Source organism: Sander lucioperca, chromosome 13 (assembly GCF_008315115.2).
Source record: "Sander lucioperca isolate FBNREF2018 chromosome 13, SLUC_FBN_1.2, whole genome shotgun sequence".
Lineage (NCBI taxonomy): Eukaryota > Metazoa > Chordata > Actinopteri > Perciformes > Percidae > Sander > Sander lucioperca.
Window position 1 is genome coordinate 10,954,012 of NC_050185.1, and position 16,597 is coordinate 10,970,608.

At 39.8% G+C, this 16,597-nt stretch overlaps 2 protein-coding genes across 7 annotated transcripts in view; one reads left to right on the forward strand and one right to left on the reverse strand.

The window, feature by feature from the left end:
• The window catches only part of myo1ca (myosin Ic, paralog a), an 18,373-nt gene extending 6,501 nt beyond the window's left edge, over positions 1-11,872 (forward strand). For 3 of the 6 annotated variants that reach the window (XM_036008632.1, XM_036008631.1, XM_036008633.1), the window contains exons 3-33: positions 2,124-2,282; positions 2,372-2,487; positions 2,888-3,086; positions 3,331-3,411; positions 3,562-3,741; positions 3,826-3,924; positions 4,425-4,538; positions 4,634-4,705; positions 4,807-4,926; positions 5,552-5,634; positions 5,777-5,882; positions 5,986-6,066; positions 6,171-6,262; positions 6,418-6,512; positions 6,652-6,698; positions 6,781-6,861; positions 7,088-7,193; positions 7,759-7,876; positions 7,981-8,094; positions 8,283-8,359; positions 8,793-8,861; positions 9,359-9,443; positions 9,541-9,700; positions 9,836-9,919; positions 10,021-10,114; positions 10,214-10,269; positions 10,371-10,506; positions 10,896-10,966; positions 11,053-11,150; positions 11,250-11,349; positions 11,465-11,872. In XM_036008632.1, coding sequence (XP_035864525.1) covers positions 2,124-2,282; positions 2,372-2,487; positions 2,888-3,086; positions 3,331-3,411; positions 3,562-3,741; positions 3,826-3,924; positions 4,425-4,538; positions 4,634-4,705; positions 4,807-4,926; positions 5,552-5,634; positions 5,777-5,882; positions 5,986-6,066; positions 6,171-6,262; positions 6,418-6,512; positions 6,652-6,698; positions 6,781-6,861; positions 7,088-7,193; positions 7,759-7,876; positions 7,981-8,094; positions 8,283-8,359; positions 8,793-8,861; positions 9,359-9,443; positions 9,541-9,700; positions 9,836-9,919; positions 10,021-10,114; positions 10,214-10,269; positions 10,371-10,506; positions 10,896-10,966; positions 11,053-11,150; positions 11,250-11,349; positions 11,465-11,491 — 3,120 coding nt within the window. In that variant the 3' untranslated portion in view covers positions 11,492-11,872. Of the gene's footprint in view, positions 1-1,167; positions 1,422-2,123; positions 2,283-2,371; positions 2,488-2,887; positions 3,087-3,330; positions 3,412-3,561; positions 3,742-3,825; positions 3,925-4,424; positions 4,539-4,633; positions 4,706-4,806; positions 4,927-5,551; positions 5,635-5,776; positions 5,883-5,985; positions 6,067-6,170; positions 6,263-6,417; positions 6,513-6,651; positions 6,699-6,780; positions 6,862-7,087; positions 7,194-7,758; positions 7,877-7,980; positions 8,095-8,282; positions 8,360-8,792; positions 8,862-9,358; positions 9,444-9,540; positions 9,701-9,835; positions 9,920-10,020; positions 10,115-10,213; positions 10,270-10,334; positions 10,507-10,895; positions 10,967-11,052; positions 11,151-11,249; positions 11,350-11,464 lie in introns of those variants that run through there. The other 3 variants (XM_036008635.1, XM_036008634.1, XM_031319928.2) reach the window with 3 other exon arrangements.
• A 641-nt stretch (positions 11,873-12,513) lies between these two features.
• On the reverse strand, positions 12,514-15,212 carry LOC116064909. The gene is made up of 5 exons (XM_031320287.2): positions 14,937-15,212; positions 13,556-13,714; positions 13,329-13,430; positions 12,841-13,032; positions 12,514-12,733 (listed from the first exon to the last, which is right to left on the reverse strand). Exons 1-5 carry the CDS (start codon positions 14,970-14,972, stop codon positions 12,551-12,553), a joined length of 672 nt encoding a protein of 223 aa, XP_031176147.1. The 5' UTR covers positions 14,973-15,212; the 3' UTR covers positions 12,514-12,550.
• Positions 15,213-16,597: the final 1,385 nt, after the last annotated feature.

Sequence of the window (16,597 nt, forward strand, 5' to 3'; positions counted from 1 at the left end):
TATCTCCATCCCAGATCTGTGGCCTTGAAGGTATCTCAGCCACAGTGTCTCCATAAAAACGATTTTTATTTCATTCAAGATTTCCTCAACCCCAGCAGTAGAAGTGGATGTGTTTTGGATGAGGCTTCTCATCATAAAAATGTAATTAGTTCCACGTGTTATGGGGATAAAATCCTGGGGATAAAAGTTAAAAATAAAACTTATGACTGCTGAGAGATTCTTGAAAACAACATTTGCTGTGTTTTTGAGTAAAAAAAACAAACAAGTGAGGATACCAACATTTTTACACAAATTTGGATGTTTTCAGACATTGCAAAGGTCAGCACAGCACAACATCACAGATGAACATAAGCGACGTGAGATCTGAGGATTACGGAATGAAAGATCCATGCAAAAAGAGTCTGTTACAGTTCAGAGGCAGGTAGTGCTGGTCAGCGTCATCCACCCTGAAAGGTTGATGTGTATGCTGAACACATGGAGGTGTTTTCTAAAGTTTCATAAAAATGTGCAAGCCCACCTTGAGCTATGTTCCATGATACGTTATGTGATAAGCCGCAACCACATGAACTGATAAAAACATTTTTTGAGTGCAATTCAAGTCACTACATTGAGAGATACATTTATCCCCGTAACCTCGATACATAAACCACATTTCATTGTAAGTTACCACTGTCAAAGAATAATGGGAAATGTTGCCATTAGCCACAACTGCACCTTCATGGCATCCCCCCACACTTCAAGCTGTGTAAGGACACATTTTGGTCTGCACTGCTAATTATTCCAATTTAGCCTTTCAGGTGTTGTGAATCCAACTTCTTGTTGACCCTGCATGCAAAACCACATATCGTCAGTGTTGGATATGAAAGCATGCAGAGCTGCTGACACAAAGCATAGAATCACTTAGTGGCATCCACTGAATGCCTGCCCTAAACCTGACCCTAACATTCCTTAGTTGTATCCTTTGGAAAATCTGACTGTGAACTGTAATTGCTATCTGTAGGAAGCCCACCTGCTGGAGTGGGAGAACAATACTCCAAGGTGAAGCAGAGAGGAGGGGCTGCTGTGGAAGTGTCCAGTGACTTTCCTTTGCTCTCCCTTCTTGGCTATCTTCCACTGTTGTCCTCTTGTTTTTGTAAGGATTTTCCTGCATCCAGTGCTCACAGATAATGACCTTTTACCGGAATTAACCAGCCAAACGAGACCCTTGAGAGGCTCCTGCATTCAAGAAAAACAGAAGTCCTGTGGAAGTCTAGCCCCTTTGTTCCACTTTCTGCTTGTTTTTTTATATGAATGTGTAAAGACAAACAGCAGGGCTTCTCACATAAATGTTTCTTTGATACTGAAGATAGAGTGCAGCTTGTTTGGATGGGGTGTAGTGCATTGATTACACACTGAATTATGTGTATGGATATTTATCATCAGTAAGTATTGACTGCTGAGTTTGAGCTCTTTATATGACTTTGCATGTGGTTGTGTGTAATATCTTACCTTAGGGCATATCTGAGATTTTCACTCTGCCACTCTACCTCTGACCGGTCATTATTTCTTGTCTGCACTACAATGTTTGCAATCACAGTGGTGTTGTCATGTACACACACTTTCTATGTGGCATCGGTTAAATCCCGTCTGGTGATATAGAGCTGTGTGTAATGTACATACATCATAATGCACTCACTCATGTCTCACTATCGCTAATAGAGGAGTCTGTCCTGTCTGTTTATCATTTGGATTCCTTAAATGTCTTTGTTGTTTAATCATGGCAAGACTTGGTGGAACTGTTCTCTTTGTGTGTTTACAGTTGTTCTGGCGATGTTGTTAGTAAGTCTTGAGACATTTGAAATATGTCTCTCTTCATACATAGATTCTATCTTGTAATATAATTATGTGGCAATTATTGTAATATTGAGCGCCAGATGTTAATTCTTTCATAACTGGGTGAATGTATTATCATCAGATGAAATGGAATTAGGCCTTTTGTGCCCCCTACTGGTCAACAGAGTGTAATTGCATCTATTGGAAGGTTAACAGAAGTAACAGAAATCTTCTCTCTGCAGTACTACTGAACTTGTGTGTTTCATGTCTGTACCTCTCTGTAATGTTCCTCCTTGTCTCTCTTCCTGTAGGAGGTGGATGTTGAAGGAAGAGTGCGCCTGGTGATGGAGAGCTCCCTGACCGCCCGGGACAGGGTCGGGGTGCAGGACTTTGTCTTGCTGGAAAACTACAACAGTGAGGCAGCCTTCATAGAGAACCTACGGAGACGCTTCGGAGAAAATCTCATCTATGTAATAAAGCCAATTTCCTTCATATCTTCCAAAACATTCCAGTTGATGTGATGAAACATATCTACATGTGTTCTAATGTTTTGCCTCAGACGTATATTGGCTCAGTGTTGGTGTCGGTGAACCCTTACAAAGAGCTGGAGATTTACTCCAAGCAGCAGATGGAACGCTACAGAGGGGTCAGCTTCTATGAGATATCGCCGCACATGTGAGTCACTTCATGGTCCTCGGACATTTATTTATCAAACTCCTCCACTTTCCTCAGCTGTCAACTGCCCAGCTAATAATCACATGGCATGCTGAGAACCATGCAATCAAACTGATTTTATTGAGGCATGCATGAGATATTCAATGATATTCTGGATATGTGTATATTATATGCTTTAATACTATTTTTATAGCTCATAAATATACTGTATAATGGTGCATAACTTAAAAAAATATAAATGTCAACAACAAAAAATATAATCTAATAATAATGTAATGTTTACAAATAAATGTAATAATATAACGCATGTAAACAACTGACTAACAAAAAAACCCATTTCATTCATTTAAATGAAGTGAAGTGTTTGCGTGACTCTATTCCACCACCATGTTTCCCTCAGCTACGCCGTGTCAGACAACACTTACCGTGCCATGCGGACCGAAAGGAAGGACCAGTGTATTCTGATATCAGGTGAGAGTGGAGCAGGTAAAACAGAGGCGTCCAAGAAGATCCTCCTCTACTACGCTGTCACCTGCCCCACTAATGATCACATGGCTACCCTTGGTGACCGCCTACTGCAGTCGAACCCTGTTCTGGAGGTATTTAAACTGTTCAACCTGAACAGCCACTGTCACAGTTAAAAGCACAGGGAATTTAGACTTATTTGTCTTTCACAATATGTAGTGTTATCTGTCGGATCTGAGAAATCAGAATGACCTTTGCACATTTTTTATTTGTAAATACTTTTAATGTTTTTTCCTGACTGTTTGATTTTTATTATGCTATTGTTGCTCTTAATTTCACTTCCTCCCTCTAATTTCCTGCCTTTTTTTCTTTGCGCAGGCATTTGGCAACGCCAAAACACTTAGGAATGACAACTCCAGCCGCTTTGGAAAATACATGGATGTCCAGTTTGACTTTAGGGTACACACTCTCACTCTCTATAAAAATCATATATGCTTACACCATACTAATAACCGCAGTTAGTTGAGTTATATCCTTGATAAAAGCTCAACCACTTAAACATCTAGGGTGCTTTTAACCATTTTAACTGTTTTCTGTAACTCCTCCTAGGGGGCACCAGTGGGCGGTCACATCCTGAACTACCTGCTGGAAAAATCCCGTGTAGTGCACCAGAACCACGGTGAGAGGAACTTCCACATCTTCTATCAGCTTCTGGATGGAGGAGACAACGATCTGCTTACCACGCTGGATCTGGAAAGAAAGCCTCAGAACTACCATTATCTGGTAAAGGTGTGTGTGGTGTTTTGTTTTAAAAATTGAGGCCCATGCAATTGTACCATCAGTTGTTATGTAATATTGAATTGTCTTGTTCAGGGCAACTGTCCCAGACTCAGCTCCGTCAGTGACAAGAACAATTGGAAAGTTGTGATGAAGGCCCTGTCTGTCATTGGCTTCACCGAGGAAGAAGTACAGGTCCGTAACAATCCAATCCAATGCGAGTGATGTTCTTACAATTTGTATTATACTACTGTTATTTTCCACCACGAATGTGTCCACTGTTTATTATCCTTCATTTTTACACTGGCCAAACATCACATTTCTTATCATCATAAACACATGCAGGACAACTCTCTTGTACTCTACACAAATCCAAAAAATAGTGTTATATTAAACCACAGGACCCTGTGCAGTTTAATAATGTATTTTTCTTAACCCCAAAACATTTGCAAAGGCTTTTTTTTAAAGGTTTTGAATCCTGCGTACATCAACTTGCTGCCTCAAGCATTCTTTGGTGACCAATTAAATATGAGCGTTATTTTGAAAAATATTTTTTCACTTAAAGTAAAATGTATCTGGTTTTAATTGTGTATGAAGGAATATATTCTCAGTGACTGTCCAGTCTTTCATTTAGTTAAAAAACAGATAGTACATCTGTGTGGTTGTTGTTAACTGTCTTTCCTGTCTGACCTCAGAAATTGCTGAATATCATCGCCAGTGTTCTCCATCTGGGAAACACTCAGTTTGGGGAAGGAGAGGAAGGAGAAACTTATATCACCACTGAGACTCAGATAACAAATCTTGCGAAGGTCAGAACAGTCCCACTGGTATTATTGGGTGTTCAAATATGCAAAAACACTTGCAAAAAGGCTTAGCTGAGAGCAGATGTGTTGTTGTTTTCCAGCTGCTGGGTGTTGATGGCGCAGCCCTCGGGGAGGCACTCACTCACAAGAAGCTCACTGCCAAAGGAGAGGAGGTGACGGCCTTTTTGTCCTTGTTTCTCATGTTTTCACTTGTTTGGTGTGTACTGTGAGAATTTATCATTTTGTGTCATGGTTGCATGCTTGTGCATTACAGATGATCAGCCCACTAGATTTTGAGCAGGCAGTGTCTGCCCGTGATGCCTTAGCCAAGGCTGTGTATGGTCGGACCTTCACTTGGTTGGTGGAGAAGATCAATCAGTCGCTGGCTCTAAAGGTGCAGTAACAGTTCAGATAACAACCCCAAAACAACAGTGGCAATTTCATCATCATAGAGCACCTTACCTGTCACTGCAAGCCTCTCATGCTTATACATCCCTTAGTACATTCATGTGGATTTTCTTTAGTATCTTTTCTTTTATTGTCCATATTATTCATGTGGTTTTGTTTGTTTTTTTGTTATTTGTTATTTGTTATTTTATCATCCTGTTTATGATGTATGTGTATGTTGTGTGTGGTGTCTTTAATCTACTGGGACCTTGAATTTCCCCTTGGGGATCAATAAAGTATCTATCTATCTATCTATCTATCTATATCTATCTATCTATCTATCTATCTATCTATCTATCTATCTATCTATCTATCTATCTATCTATCTGTCTGTCTGTCTGTCTGTCTGTCTGTCTGTCTGTCTGTCTGTCTGTCTGTCTGTCTATCTATCTATCTATCTATCTGTCTATCTGTCTGTCTGTCTATCTATCTATCTATCTATCTATCTATCTATCTATCTATCTATCTATCTATTTGTCTGTCTATCTATCTATCTATCTATCTATCATGTTGTGGGGCTGTTGTTGTGTTTTACCATTGATTGCATGCTGTTGACTTTATACGTTATGCAGGATGAAATCTACCACAGCGGTAAGGGCTGCTCAGTTATAGGGCTTCTTGATATCTATGGCTTTGAGGTCCTACAGCACAATAGGTATGGGTTACATTCATTTCCATTTTTCTGTCATTTCTTAATCTGCTTCACAGTCTCTTAACCAAATTCTTCAGTAATTGTCTCTAATGCACATACCTTTTGTACATTTGGCCTAAGTGTTCCCTTTTATTTCTCCTGACAGTTTTGAGCAGTTCTGCATCAACTATTGCAATGAGAAGCTCCAGCAGCTGTTTATTGAGCTCACCCTGAGATCTGAGCAGGAGGAGTATGAGACAGAGGGAATTGCAGTGAGTCAGTTGTTGTTGGGTACTCAAAGCAAATATGTTTGATATATTGTACATTTATATGTCCATGCTAATGCAACATTGTTCTCCCTACCTCTAATTTCAGTGGGAGACGGTGCAATACTTTGACAACAAGATCATTTGTGACCTGATAGAGGAGAAGCACAAAGGCATCATCTCTATTCTGGTGCGCATGACAACTACAACGTACATTTATATGGTTGTCTGTATGGTGTTGTCTTACCCTCTGTTATTGTAGGTACAGTTAAATAGTGTGACTGCTTTTTTCAGGACGAGGAGTGTCTGAGACCTGGAGAGACCTGTGATGTCTCCTTTTTAGAGAAATTGGAAGACACACTGGGCGGCCACCCCCATTTTGTCACGTAAGCATCATGTTATGTCCAATATTATTTCGACAATACATAGACTCTCCTAACTACAGCTTGTTATAACAGCAGGTCTATGTATGTTTAATGCGTGTGTGTGTGTGTGTGTGTGTGTGTGTGTGTGTGTGTGTGTGTGTGTGTGTGTCTTTCAGTCACAAGTTGGCAAATGGAAAAACTCGCAGGGTAATGAGTAGGGAGGAGTTCAGGCTGCTGCATTATGCTGGAGAGGTCAACTACAATATCAATGGTAATCTGTAGTTTATCACTAGATTAACCAGTTGGTTATTTTTATCCATGCTTTCATTCTACACTTATTTCAGAGCATGACCCACAACCCGCTGATTCCTTAATGACAAGCTACCGTGTTATTGTTTATGTCCTTTCAGGTTTCCTAGATAAGAACAATGATTTGCTGAACAGGAACCTGAAAGAGGTGAGAATAATGAAAATGGACACGGTAGAGAGAGGGGACGTGCTGTGTTGACATGTGGTTGTGTGGTTTGGTCTCTGTTCAGGTCATGTGTCAGTCAGACAACCAGATCCTAAGTCACTGCTTCCGCAGAGAGGAAGTGATAGACCAGAAACGCCCAGAGATGGTGAGAATGAGTGTCTCTCTCCTTTCTCTCTGTCACTCTTTCTCTCTCTCTTTCTCTCTCTATCTCTCTCTCTGTCTGTCTCAAAGTAGTCAAAAGTATTTCTGTGGTATATAGTCATATAAAGTAGCTTCCGAACATTTTTAAGAAAAACCCAAACACATGCACACAAACATACAGAGAATTTCCCATAGTTTCATATTTGTTTTGTTTTTTATTTGTCCCTTAGGCGGCCACTCAGTTTAAAAACAGCCTGACGAAACTTATGGAGATCCTCATGTCTAAAGAGCCATCCTACGTGCGCTGTATCAAACCTAATGATGCCAAGCAGCCAGGTACACTTTTACATCTTGTAATTGAATTGAAAATAAAAATCTAATTTCCACACAGTTATTGGTACAACGTAGTCATGACATGCTGAACACTCCTTTAAATAACAATGTTCTCACTCACTGATTAGTTTAATTGATTTCATTTAATGTATTACCCCCGCCCTTCTCACTGGTGGGGCTTAGTGTTGGTGTTAATAAAACTCAACAATTTCTGCAGACGTTTCACAATAAAAGTCTCCCAGAGAAGGGAATAAATGATGCCCTCTGAGGCATTTTAATGTGAAAGAGATTGATTAAGTGTTGGGTTTAACACAGGGGATACAATCAGAAAACATAAGGTTTTTTACCAAAAAATAAAAAAGAACCTATAAAAGAAGGAAAATCTGAAATAAAGGCAGTTTATAATATTTGAGGTAAATATTTTTACATAGTTTTTTTACTTACCGTATGTAATCTAATGTATAATATATACTATACTATACTATAGTATAGTATACTATACTATAGTATAGTATAGTATAGTCAGTGTTTTACTGTCACAAGTAAATCTTAAGATCTCTCCCTGCAGGAAGGTTTGATGAAGTTCTGGTCAGACACCAGGTGAAGTACCTGGGCCTGATGGAAAACCTGAGGGTCAGGAGAGCTGGCTTTGCCTATCGACGTCGCTTTGAAGCCTTCCTGCAGAGGTGACTGAGCTTTTCTCTGAATGGCTTGCAGCCTCCCTGACTGTTTGTTCTGTTTGCTCTATATTCAGCCTACTGTCAATATAATTATGTACAAATGGCCTTAGGTATAAGCCCCTGTGTCCTGAGACGTGGCCCAATTGGCATGGCAGACTGGCAGATGGTGTCTCGGCACTGGTCAACCACCTAGGCTACAAAGCAGAGGAGTACAAACTGGGCAGGTAATTTGTAGTTGGAGGGAGAGGGATAGTATAGAGTGGGAGAAGAGTTTGGTAACGGTGGTCTGTGAGTAGCTTAGTGGGTACGACAGATTATGGGGCAATGCATGCAAGCAATTTGGATTGAAGAGTTCATCAAATGGCATTGTGCCGTCGTGTTGGTCACACATTGCTTTGTCTACTTCCTGCAGGTCAAAAATCTTCATCCGTTTCCCAAAAACTCTCTTCACCACTGAGGATGCACTTGAAGCAAAAAAACCAGACATAGGTAAGTAACAGTGGCAAGGATTGTAAACATTTCAGAATTGAAATGAAAAAGGAAGATAATGACCCTGTGTCAAATATTACCTTTATGAAGTACATTTGTTTATGGTGTCAGAGAGGTAATGAATCAACTCTTTTTGAGGTAATAGTTTGTGGTATTGTTGTGTTGTGAGATGTCCATATTATTGTGTTTGCACACCTATTATACACCTATTAAATAGCAAACTATCTCCTCACTGCAATCCCTCCCCCTCTATTGCAATGAACACATTTTGACCATGTGAATATATGATGAATACACAACATGGCCTGCTAGAGCACATCATATGTAATCAGTAGGACAACTCCTACGCTGAACTATGAATCAGCATCCACAGCAACACCTTGATGAAAAGGCATAAATACACCTCTACTCTCTTTGATTTGTTGCGTTCCAGCTTTGACCCTGCAGACGTCATGGAGAGGCTACAGGGAGAGAGCCAAGTACCAACGCATCAGACGCGCAGGTCAGAGCACCTCCCACTGTTGGTTCTCTCAAAGTTTCCTGCCTCTCCTTTACAGAACAGTCTCACTGTGTCCCTAAAACTGAAATGAATACAGACATAACTACATTTTATTATGTTTGTATATTTTAAATGCATTTAAATTTAGCCTTGCAAACACACTTTGGTTTGAGTGCCTTTCTAGGTGGGGTTTTACTCTCACTTTCACTTTTTTAAATGTTGATTTTGGATATCTTCCATTGTCACATTTGAGACTATGTGCTTTGTTAAATGTATGCACTATATAAAATACTTTTGCTTTGGCCATCAAAGTTTGGTCTACATTCCAGCTCATGTGTTTGGGTGTATATGCTTTGTGTAGTTTTTCCTAATCTCAATTTTTCAACAAATCTATTTGGGCCTAAGCTGTCTTTCTGTACTATACTAACCTTGGCATGTTCACTTTGACTGAGTATAAACTTTATCTTGGTGTTAATATAAGCATGTATGTGTATGTGTAGTGATTGTGATCCAGTCTGGGTGGCGAGGGATGAAAGCACGCAGGAGGGCTAAGACGCGTCGACAGGCTGCTGAGTTAATACGCAGGTGCTTCACTGATACTTTGCTACTGTTTGTTTCTGGATGTATTTTTGCAACTGTATGTACAGTTAATTTCCTTGCTTGTATGTGTCTTTTTGTTCAGGTTTATAAAGGGCTTCATCTACCGCCATGAGGAATACTGCCCAGAGAATGAGTATTTCCTGGATCATGTGCGCTACTCCTTCCTCAAGAATCTACGTAAAAACCTGCCCAAGAGCGTTTTGGACAAAAACTGGCCAACACCTCCTCCCTCCCTCATTGAGGTACACACAGAGGGTCATTTTGCTGACTTGCATCATTACAAACAGATAAAAGAATGAATAAGTAATAGAAGTAAGTAAGAATATGCAGAGTTATTAATGCAAATTCTGCATTGTCAATTCCACGGTGCCCTACAGGCCTCTGAGCATCTGCGGAGGGTGCACATGAGAAACATGGTCATGAAGTATTGTAGGAGGGTCCAACCTGAATGGAAGAAGCAGGTACACTTACTGTACTACAGAAGGCATGGCCTTACTTGCTTTTTAAAGAAAGACATCTGGTTAATTGTTCATCTTGCTTAATTTTCCTTTCTTTCCTCTAGATGATGCAAAAGGTTGTAGCCAGTGAGATCTTCAAGGATCAGAAAGACAGCTACCCTCAGGGTGTTGGAAGGCTGTTTTTGGACTCCAGGCTGGGTATGTGTTGATACATGCATTTTAATTACCACTGTACTAATTAACACCATACAGAATATGTAATAACATTTACAGAGGCATTCCCATTGCTTTATATAGAACGTGAGCAAATCAATCTCAAAGTCATCCAGACCCTCGCCAATGACAAAGTGCAGGTGGGATGGACTTTTTTTTTAATCCTATGCGATGATTATAAAAGTGCTACATAACTTTTTTTCAGCTGCCTCACAGTAACACATCTCCTTGTGCTTCTCAGTACGGTGTTTCAGTCGTAAAGCACGACAGGAGGGGTTTCAAGCCTCGCTCTCGTCAGCTGCTCCTCACTAACACCTTTGCTGTGCTGGTGGACCGGACCAAGCTCAAACAGAGGATTGACTACACCGCTCTGAGAGGTGAAAACCAGCTCTGAGTGGAGAAGGGGATGCAATTTTAGAAAAAGTATTATGTTATTATATTTATCAATGCCCTGGAATCCATGATCACTGCTCAGCTCATTTTCATTTCTCGTGTTTTGTTATTGCTAAGAAGGAGTTATTACAGTTTTTACAGTTTTCAAATTAAGTTTATTTTTCTTTGAGCTTCAGCAGTCATTACACCTCTCAATCACTGTATGTTACCTGTGCACTTCTACAGAAATATCCATGGCAACCAAGTAGTTTGTGTGTCCAATCTCTTGTTTCTCTAAGAAAGATACTTTTAACTGAGAGGATGCTACTGATTAATTCATTGTGATTGTGTTCTTTAGTTCAGTAAGTACAAGCCAGGTTTTTTCTTTAAACAGGTATCTCTGTGAGCTCCCTCAGCGATGGGATGTTTGTTCTGCACCTGCCCAATGAGGACAATAAGCAGAAGGTACAGTAAGACACAGAGCAGTCATCTAGATTGTTGACTAGTTCACGACCATGCAACCACTCTAAATCCAGCTGTGTCTCCCTTAGGGCGATTTGGTCCTACACTGCAACCATGTGATCGAGCTGGTGACAAAACTAGCCATGATGGCCAGCAAAGTCAACTACGTCAACATCAGCCCGGGCAGGTAAGGCTTCTCTGACTGCTTCTCTATTGTGGTCGTTGGCAACCCAACAGTACTCATCTCTCTATCCCGTCTTTTAATCATTATTATTATTATTATTAGTATTAGGTTTGCTATGGCTCGAGGCAAAGAGGGAATCATTGATTTCGTCAGGGGTTCAGAGCTAAAGGTTACCAAAGGCAAGCGAGGACATCTGCTAGTGGTGAGTCAGCCGCTGTTCTGGTGTCATGTGTGAAGTCTGCAGGGAGAAAGGTTTTTTTTATAATATTAAAAAACATTTCGGCCAGCTGACTGTTCAATCTGACTTCACTCTGCAGACTGCCCCGCGGATCAACTCCACATGAAGAAACTGAAAAACAGCAACCAGACAAACAGTAATCCTTTTAGCTAACTGGAGGATTACCACTCAGAAGTTGTGTTAGTTTGTAGTTTGTTTGCCGACACAATGATATCACAAGCACACACGACATACTCAACTGAAGGAAGATCCCTTATTAATTCATATGCATCATCATTATTACAAGAATGTATTTAATGTTGCAGTAATGACTGATCCTTTTTTTAAAGAGTAGAAAATCATAACATGAAGTCGTCACTGTTTTAAATGCTTCATCGCTTTATTGACAGTCATACATAAATATATTTTCACTTGTATCAAATATAATAATGTTAAACACTGTATCTCTATATTGTAAGAGAAATAAAATAAACTACTTTGAAATAAATAGCATGTTAATAAATATGTCAATAAATAGTAAATATATCTTTGGAAAGTCCAGGAGACTGAGGGCTTGGGGGAAAAACAGGATGTTGGTAAGTGTCTCTCTGTTCTGGGAGCATATTGCTAACTTACAGTTAGAGGTGAGACAGAAACTGTGGGAAATACCCAAGAAAAAGAAAAAATTGTGACTGGCTCAAATGAGAGCTCCATGTAAAGTCAACACCACTAAAGCAGTGATTCAAGTTAAAACTATTATTCCAATTAGGGTGCTGACTGTCAGTCAGCCTTTTCTGTGTGTATGTGTGTGTATGTGTGTGTGTGTGTGTGTGTGTGTGTGTGTGTGTGTGTGTGTGTGTGTGTGTGTGTGTGTAACTATATTCGTGGGGTCCAAAAACTGGGAGTCCAGTATACTTGTGGGGTCCCGACAGCTTTGTGGGGCCAAAATGCTGGACCCCACGAGTTTAAAGGGCTGTTTGAGGGTTAAGACTTGGTTTTAGGATTACGGTTAGAATTAGGTTATGGTTAGGGTTAGGGTAAGGGTTAAGGTTAGGCATTTAGTTGTGATGGTTAAGGTTAGGGTAAGGGGCTAGGGAATGCATTATGTCAATGGCGGGTCCCCACAAAGATAGTGCCACAAACCTGTGTGTGTGTGTGTGTGTGTGTGTGTGTGTGTGTGTGTGTGTCATAAGTGTGTTTTTGATGCCAGTAGGAGGAAGTCTCTTGCCAGCTTAGTGAGGTAAAGGTCTAGATCCCTCAGAATGATGTAACCCTCCACTCGGCTGTCCCATACTGTTTTTGATCTGGTTTGTGGGCTCAAGGCTGTAGGAGAGGTTGGCTTCGTCCAAGAGCTCTTCATGTAACTCATCTGGAGAAGAAAGAAAAACTATTTTTATCAGTCACTTCCTCCAAAGTCTTTGCGTGGGCTACAAAAGGGGATATGTGAGTGGATTTTTGTAAGACGATTGTGGATACCTGACTGCTGACTTGGCTCATCAGGTCCCTCAGGTCCAGCTGAATGTGCCTAATGCTCTGAGGTAAAGTGGTGCCAAACGCCCGCACCACCATATGCTCTTTCTCCTCCTTCTCCAGCTGTTTTCTCTTCCACTCCAGCATATTCCAAAAGGCTTGCATGTCCCAGAAAGCAGCATGCAGTCGTTCCCAGTCCTGAACGCACAACAAGAGACAGCCACATGATTGCATAATCAAAATGTTGCACAACCCCCTTTCTGTGCTTGAAGTTGTAAAAGGGGAATTCCACTCAAATTTTTTTAAATTTTTACATTCTGCAAGAGCAGAAGGTTTTGTTTTTTTCCCCTCCTCACAATGGAAATAAAATCTCAAAAGAAAAGGAAAAGAAATTCTCTCTAAAAATTTAGACTGTGTTTGGCAGAATACCAACCAAGACAGTAATGACAATTATTTCTATTTTATTGTTTTGAAACACTTGAGAAGATACTAACCGTCAGCTTTAACCAGCTGTAGAAATCTGTAGAAAGCAATGGCAGGTCCTTCAACTGCTGGCTTCTGTCCTCAAAATGCTTGTTTCCCAACTGCTGCTCTTTCTATTAAAGTCAACATGGTAACCATTAAATATTTGTATTTAAGAAAAGCTAATGCTGGCTGTGTACAAGGCTCACAGCAATAAGATGGCCAGTCAGGAGAGCAGGGAGTAGTTTTCAGTACTCACATATTTCCTCTGCAGCAGCTGGACACGGGTTCGGGTGAACCTCGTGAGACGAAAGGAGTTGTTATATTTATTCCTCTGGAGGACTGGAGATGGAGAAGAGGACTCCACACAGTTGAGTACACAGCAAAGGAAGATGAGAGCCCGCCACCAAACAGTCATCTGAAACAGAGATATGAGATATACAGTATATTAACTATTGTTTACAGTTCATCATCTTTAATGATTGCAATCCAAGTGCCATTACATCACATTCAGGTATAATGGAGAGCTGTCTGCAACACACACACACACACACACACACACACACACACACACACACACACACACACACATACACACACAAAAGGGGGACCTACAGTACCACTTTCAACACAAACTACAGCATTCCAGTTAAGTACACTGATTCACTTTATGGGAACTTAACTTGCCAGTGTCTATACTTAGTGACCAAAAGGAAGTCCATTAATATTTCTGAAAGAAAATCCACCCACACATCCTCCACACACGACATCCTCATACATGCTTTCTTTCTTATATAATTCAGTAACATAAGTTGGACTAGTTGCACATGCATGGAAACAGTCTTGATTCCTCTAAATGGTTTCAGTGTGGAAGGAAGTGTTCAGCATATTATCCCCTTTTAATTTCATGACCTTGCACCCTAAAATGTCTGTGCAAGGTTGTCAATCCTAGCAGACTACAGATTACAGACTTTACTGGCACACCTCAGCTCTGCTGGCTGCTGTTGCAATTAAGTTGCTAATCTTCCTTTTCATTTTTGTCAGAGTTGCATCAGGTGTTGTTGGTGCAACACAGTCTTCTTGATGAGTCAACATATTTCTCATTCACTGTAACAAGACAGTGTTCTCTAATGATCTCCCAGTTTAATAACTTTTCTGCTGTTTATTTGTGTAGAACTGAGGGAGTTCTACAAAAAATAAATAAAATGTTACCTACTGTACAAAGGATCCCATTTACATATGCATTGCCATAAACGTGTGCATATGTGCATGTGTCGATACAATTGCCTGATGTGTTTTTTTACATATGCTCAAATGATGATACTTTTACATTACTATTACATGTCATTTAGCTGACGCTTTTATCCAAAGCGACTTACAATTGCTATATATGTCAGAGGCAGTCGCATGCCTCTGGAGCAACCAGGGGTTAAGTGTCTTGCTCAGGGACACATTGGTTGATGTATCACAATGGGAATCGAACCCTATTCACCCACACCAAAGGCATGTGTCATATCCACTGCGCCATCACCACCCCATTCAAAACATTAAACAGTAAACCATTCAAAACATTAAAATATATATGTATAAATACCATCAAACTACTGTCTTAAGTATCTATATTTTTAAGTTGGGCTTACCTTGGAGCAGCAGTGAACAAAGCAAGATACCTTCATACTATAGTGAGGCTCATGTACTGTTTATATATTTGTCATGTTGGTTTCGGTTTCTGGCAGATCTGGAGTTTTTTCTTTTTTTCCTCTCTCTCTCTCTCTCTCTCTCTCTCTCTCTCTCTCTCTCTCTCTCTAACTCTCTCTCTGTTTCAGCATCTTTGTGGTCACCAGTATGAGAAGTGAAATGAGGTATAGGTTGGATTTTTTTTCTATGTGGAGGAATGAGTGTTTTCAGGAGCACTGATATACTATTTAAGTAGCTAGTCTATAATACCTATTATTTAAAGTAATATTTTGAACTTTCTACTCACTCATTTTGTGATTATGCCCTTGTGGTTTTATGTACAGTGTGGCTGTGTATGCAAGATGCATTAACTTTTTATTACCAGGTTATTTAAAGTTAAATGTCACATAGACAGACACACAGACAGACATATAGACAAACAAACAAACAGACAGACAGACAGAATGAAAATAAATGGGAATCTGAGTCTAAAATCTTCAGTGTAAACTTTATGCCACTTTTAATGTATTATTGCTCTGCCTGCTGATATCCTGTTTTAATAACTGCTTTGATTTATATTATTTAAGGGTGACATAATTACAGCAATGTATATATAAACTATAAACTGCTTTATTCCTGCAGAGTTTCATTTCAAGATGAATTAACTATGACAGAGAAAGTGACGAGCTGATAAAAACTACTAAGATCTGAAACATTTTTCAAGTGTTCAGTCTTGACTGTGCATCTAAAGGGAATATTTGAAGAGTCTCATGATGTAGATGACTAATGACTGACACAGTTTCACAAAATCTCACAAAAAAGAGAAAAGCACAGAAAAAGGCCCCTATCATAATTATCACAATCCCCGGCAATTTCTATTCCACTTTATTTTAATGTCTTAATTTACATCTATATATCCTACCACATCCCCACTTGGTTTATTACTTGTAAAGTTGGTTTCCTAGTATGTTATATGTAGCTTGGACAGAGCCTTTGTCATCTTAATGGATACTTTTATTGGAGCCCTTATCCCGATTTTGTCTTTATTTCCTGCATTTTATTTCACTGGCATTGTTTTCAATATCTATTGCCAATAGTTTGTTCTATTTGCATTTTTGTCATTGGATTTTTAATGTGCTGCCTTTGTAGCTTGTTTGTTAAAGAGTTCTCTTCAAATAGAGATAAAAATGATATTTTTAATTGTGTCATATGTAATACATGTGTTTCTCTGGTTCTGGGGAAAACAAAAGCTGAGGTTGTGCTGAATCTACTGAGGCATCATCGCTGTCATTTAAAGTCATCATTATGAGGGATATAATAAACACTAAACTTTGTCAGTGTCACGGCCACTGCTGACTTTTAGGTTATTTCATTTCTGTTTTCATGCCATATCACTAACTGCCGCTCCCTCCATTCCATTGTTCCATTGATTCATTGTTCATCTACCTGTTTGAACCTTTCTGACTTTAGATTTCCCTGCTTGCCCCTCATCAGATTTGTTTGCATGGTCTCCTGGTTTTAAACATTGCATGCCTTGAACTAAGTAAAGATGAACTTTCCTGTTATATTGACTGCTTCTATGTTGTGCTTTTTCGAGTTCTAATCTGCCACTCATCCAGAGTCA

Excerpts from the sequence above, each read along its gene's own strand:
- LOC116064909 (XM_031320287.2), bottom strand. The coding sequence starts at position 14,972 with ATGAAGGTATCTTGCTTTGTTCACTGCTGCTCCAAG. Across the intron at positions 13,715-14,936 it reads TTGTTCACTGCTGCTCCAAG|ATGACTGTTTGGTGGCGGGC; the intron begins GTAAGCCCAACT and ends TCTCTGTTTCAG. Across the intron at positions 13,033-13,328 it reads ACAGCTGGTTAAAGCTGACG|GACTGGGAACGACTGCATGC; the intron begins GTTAGTATCTTC and ends TTGTGCGTTCAG.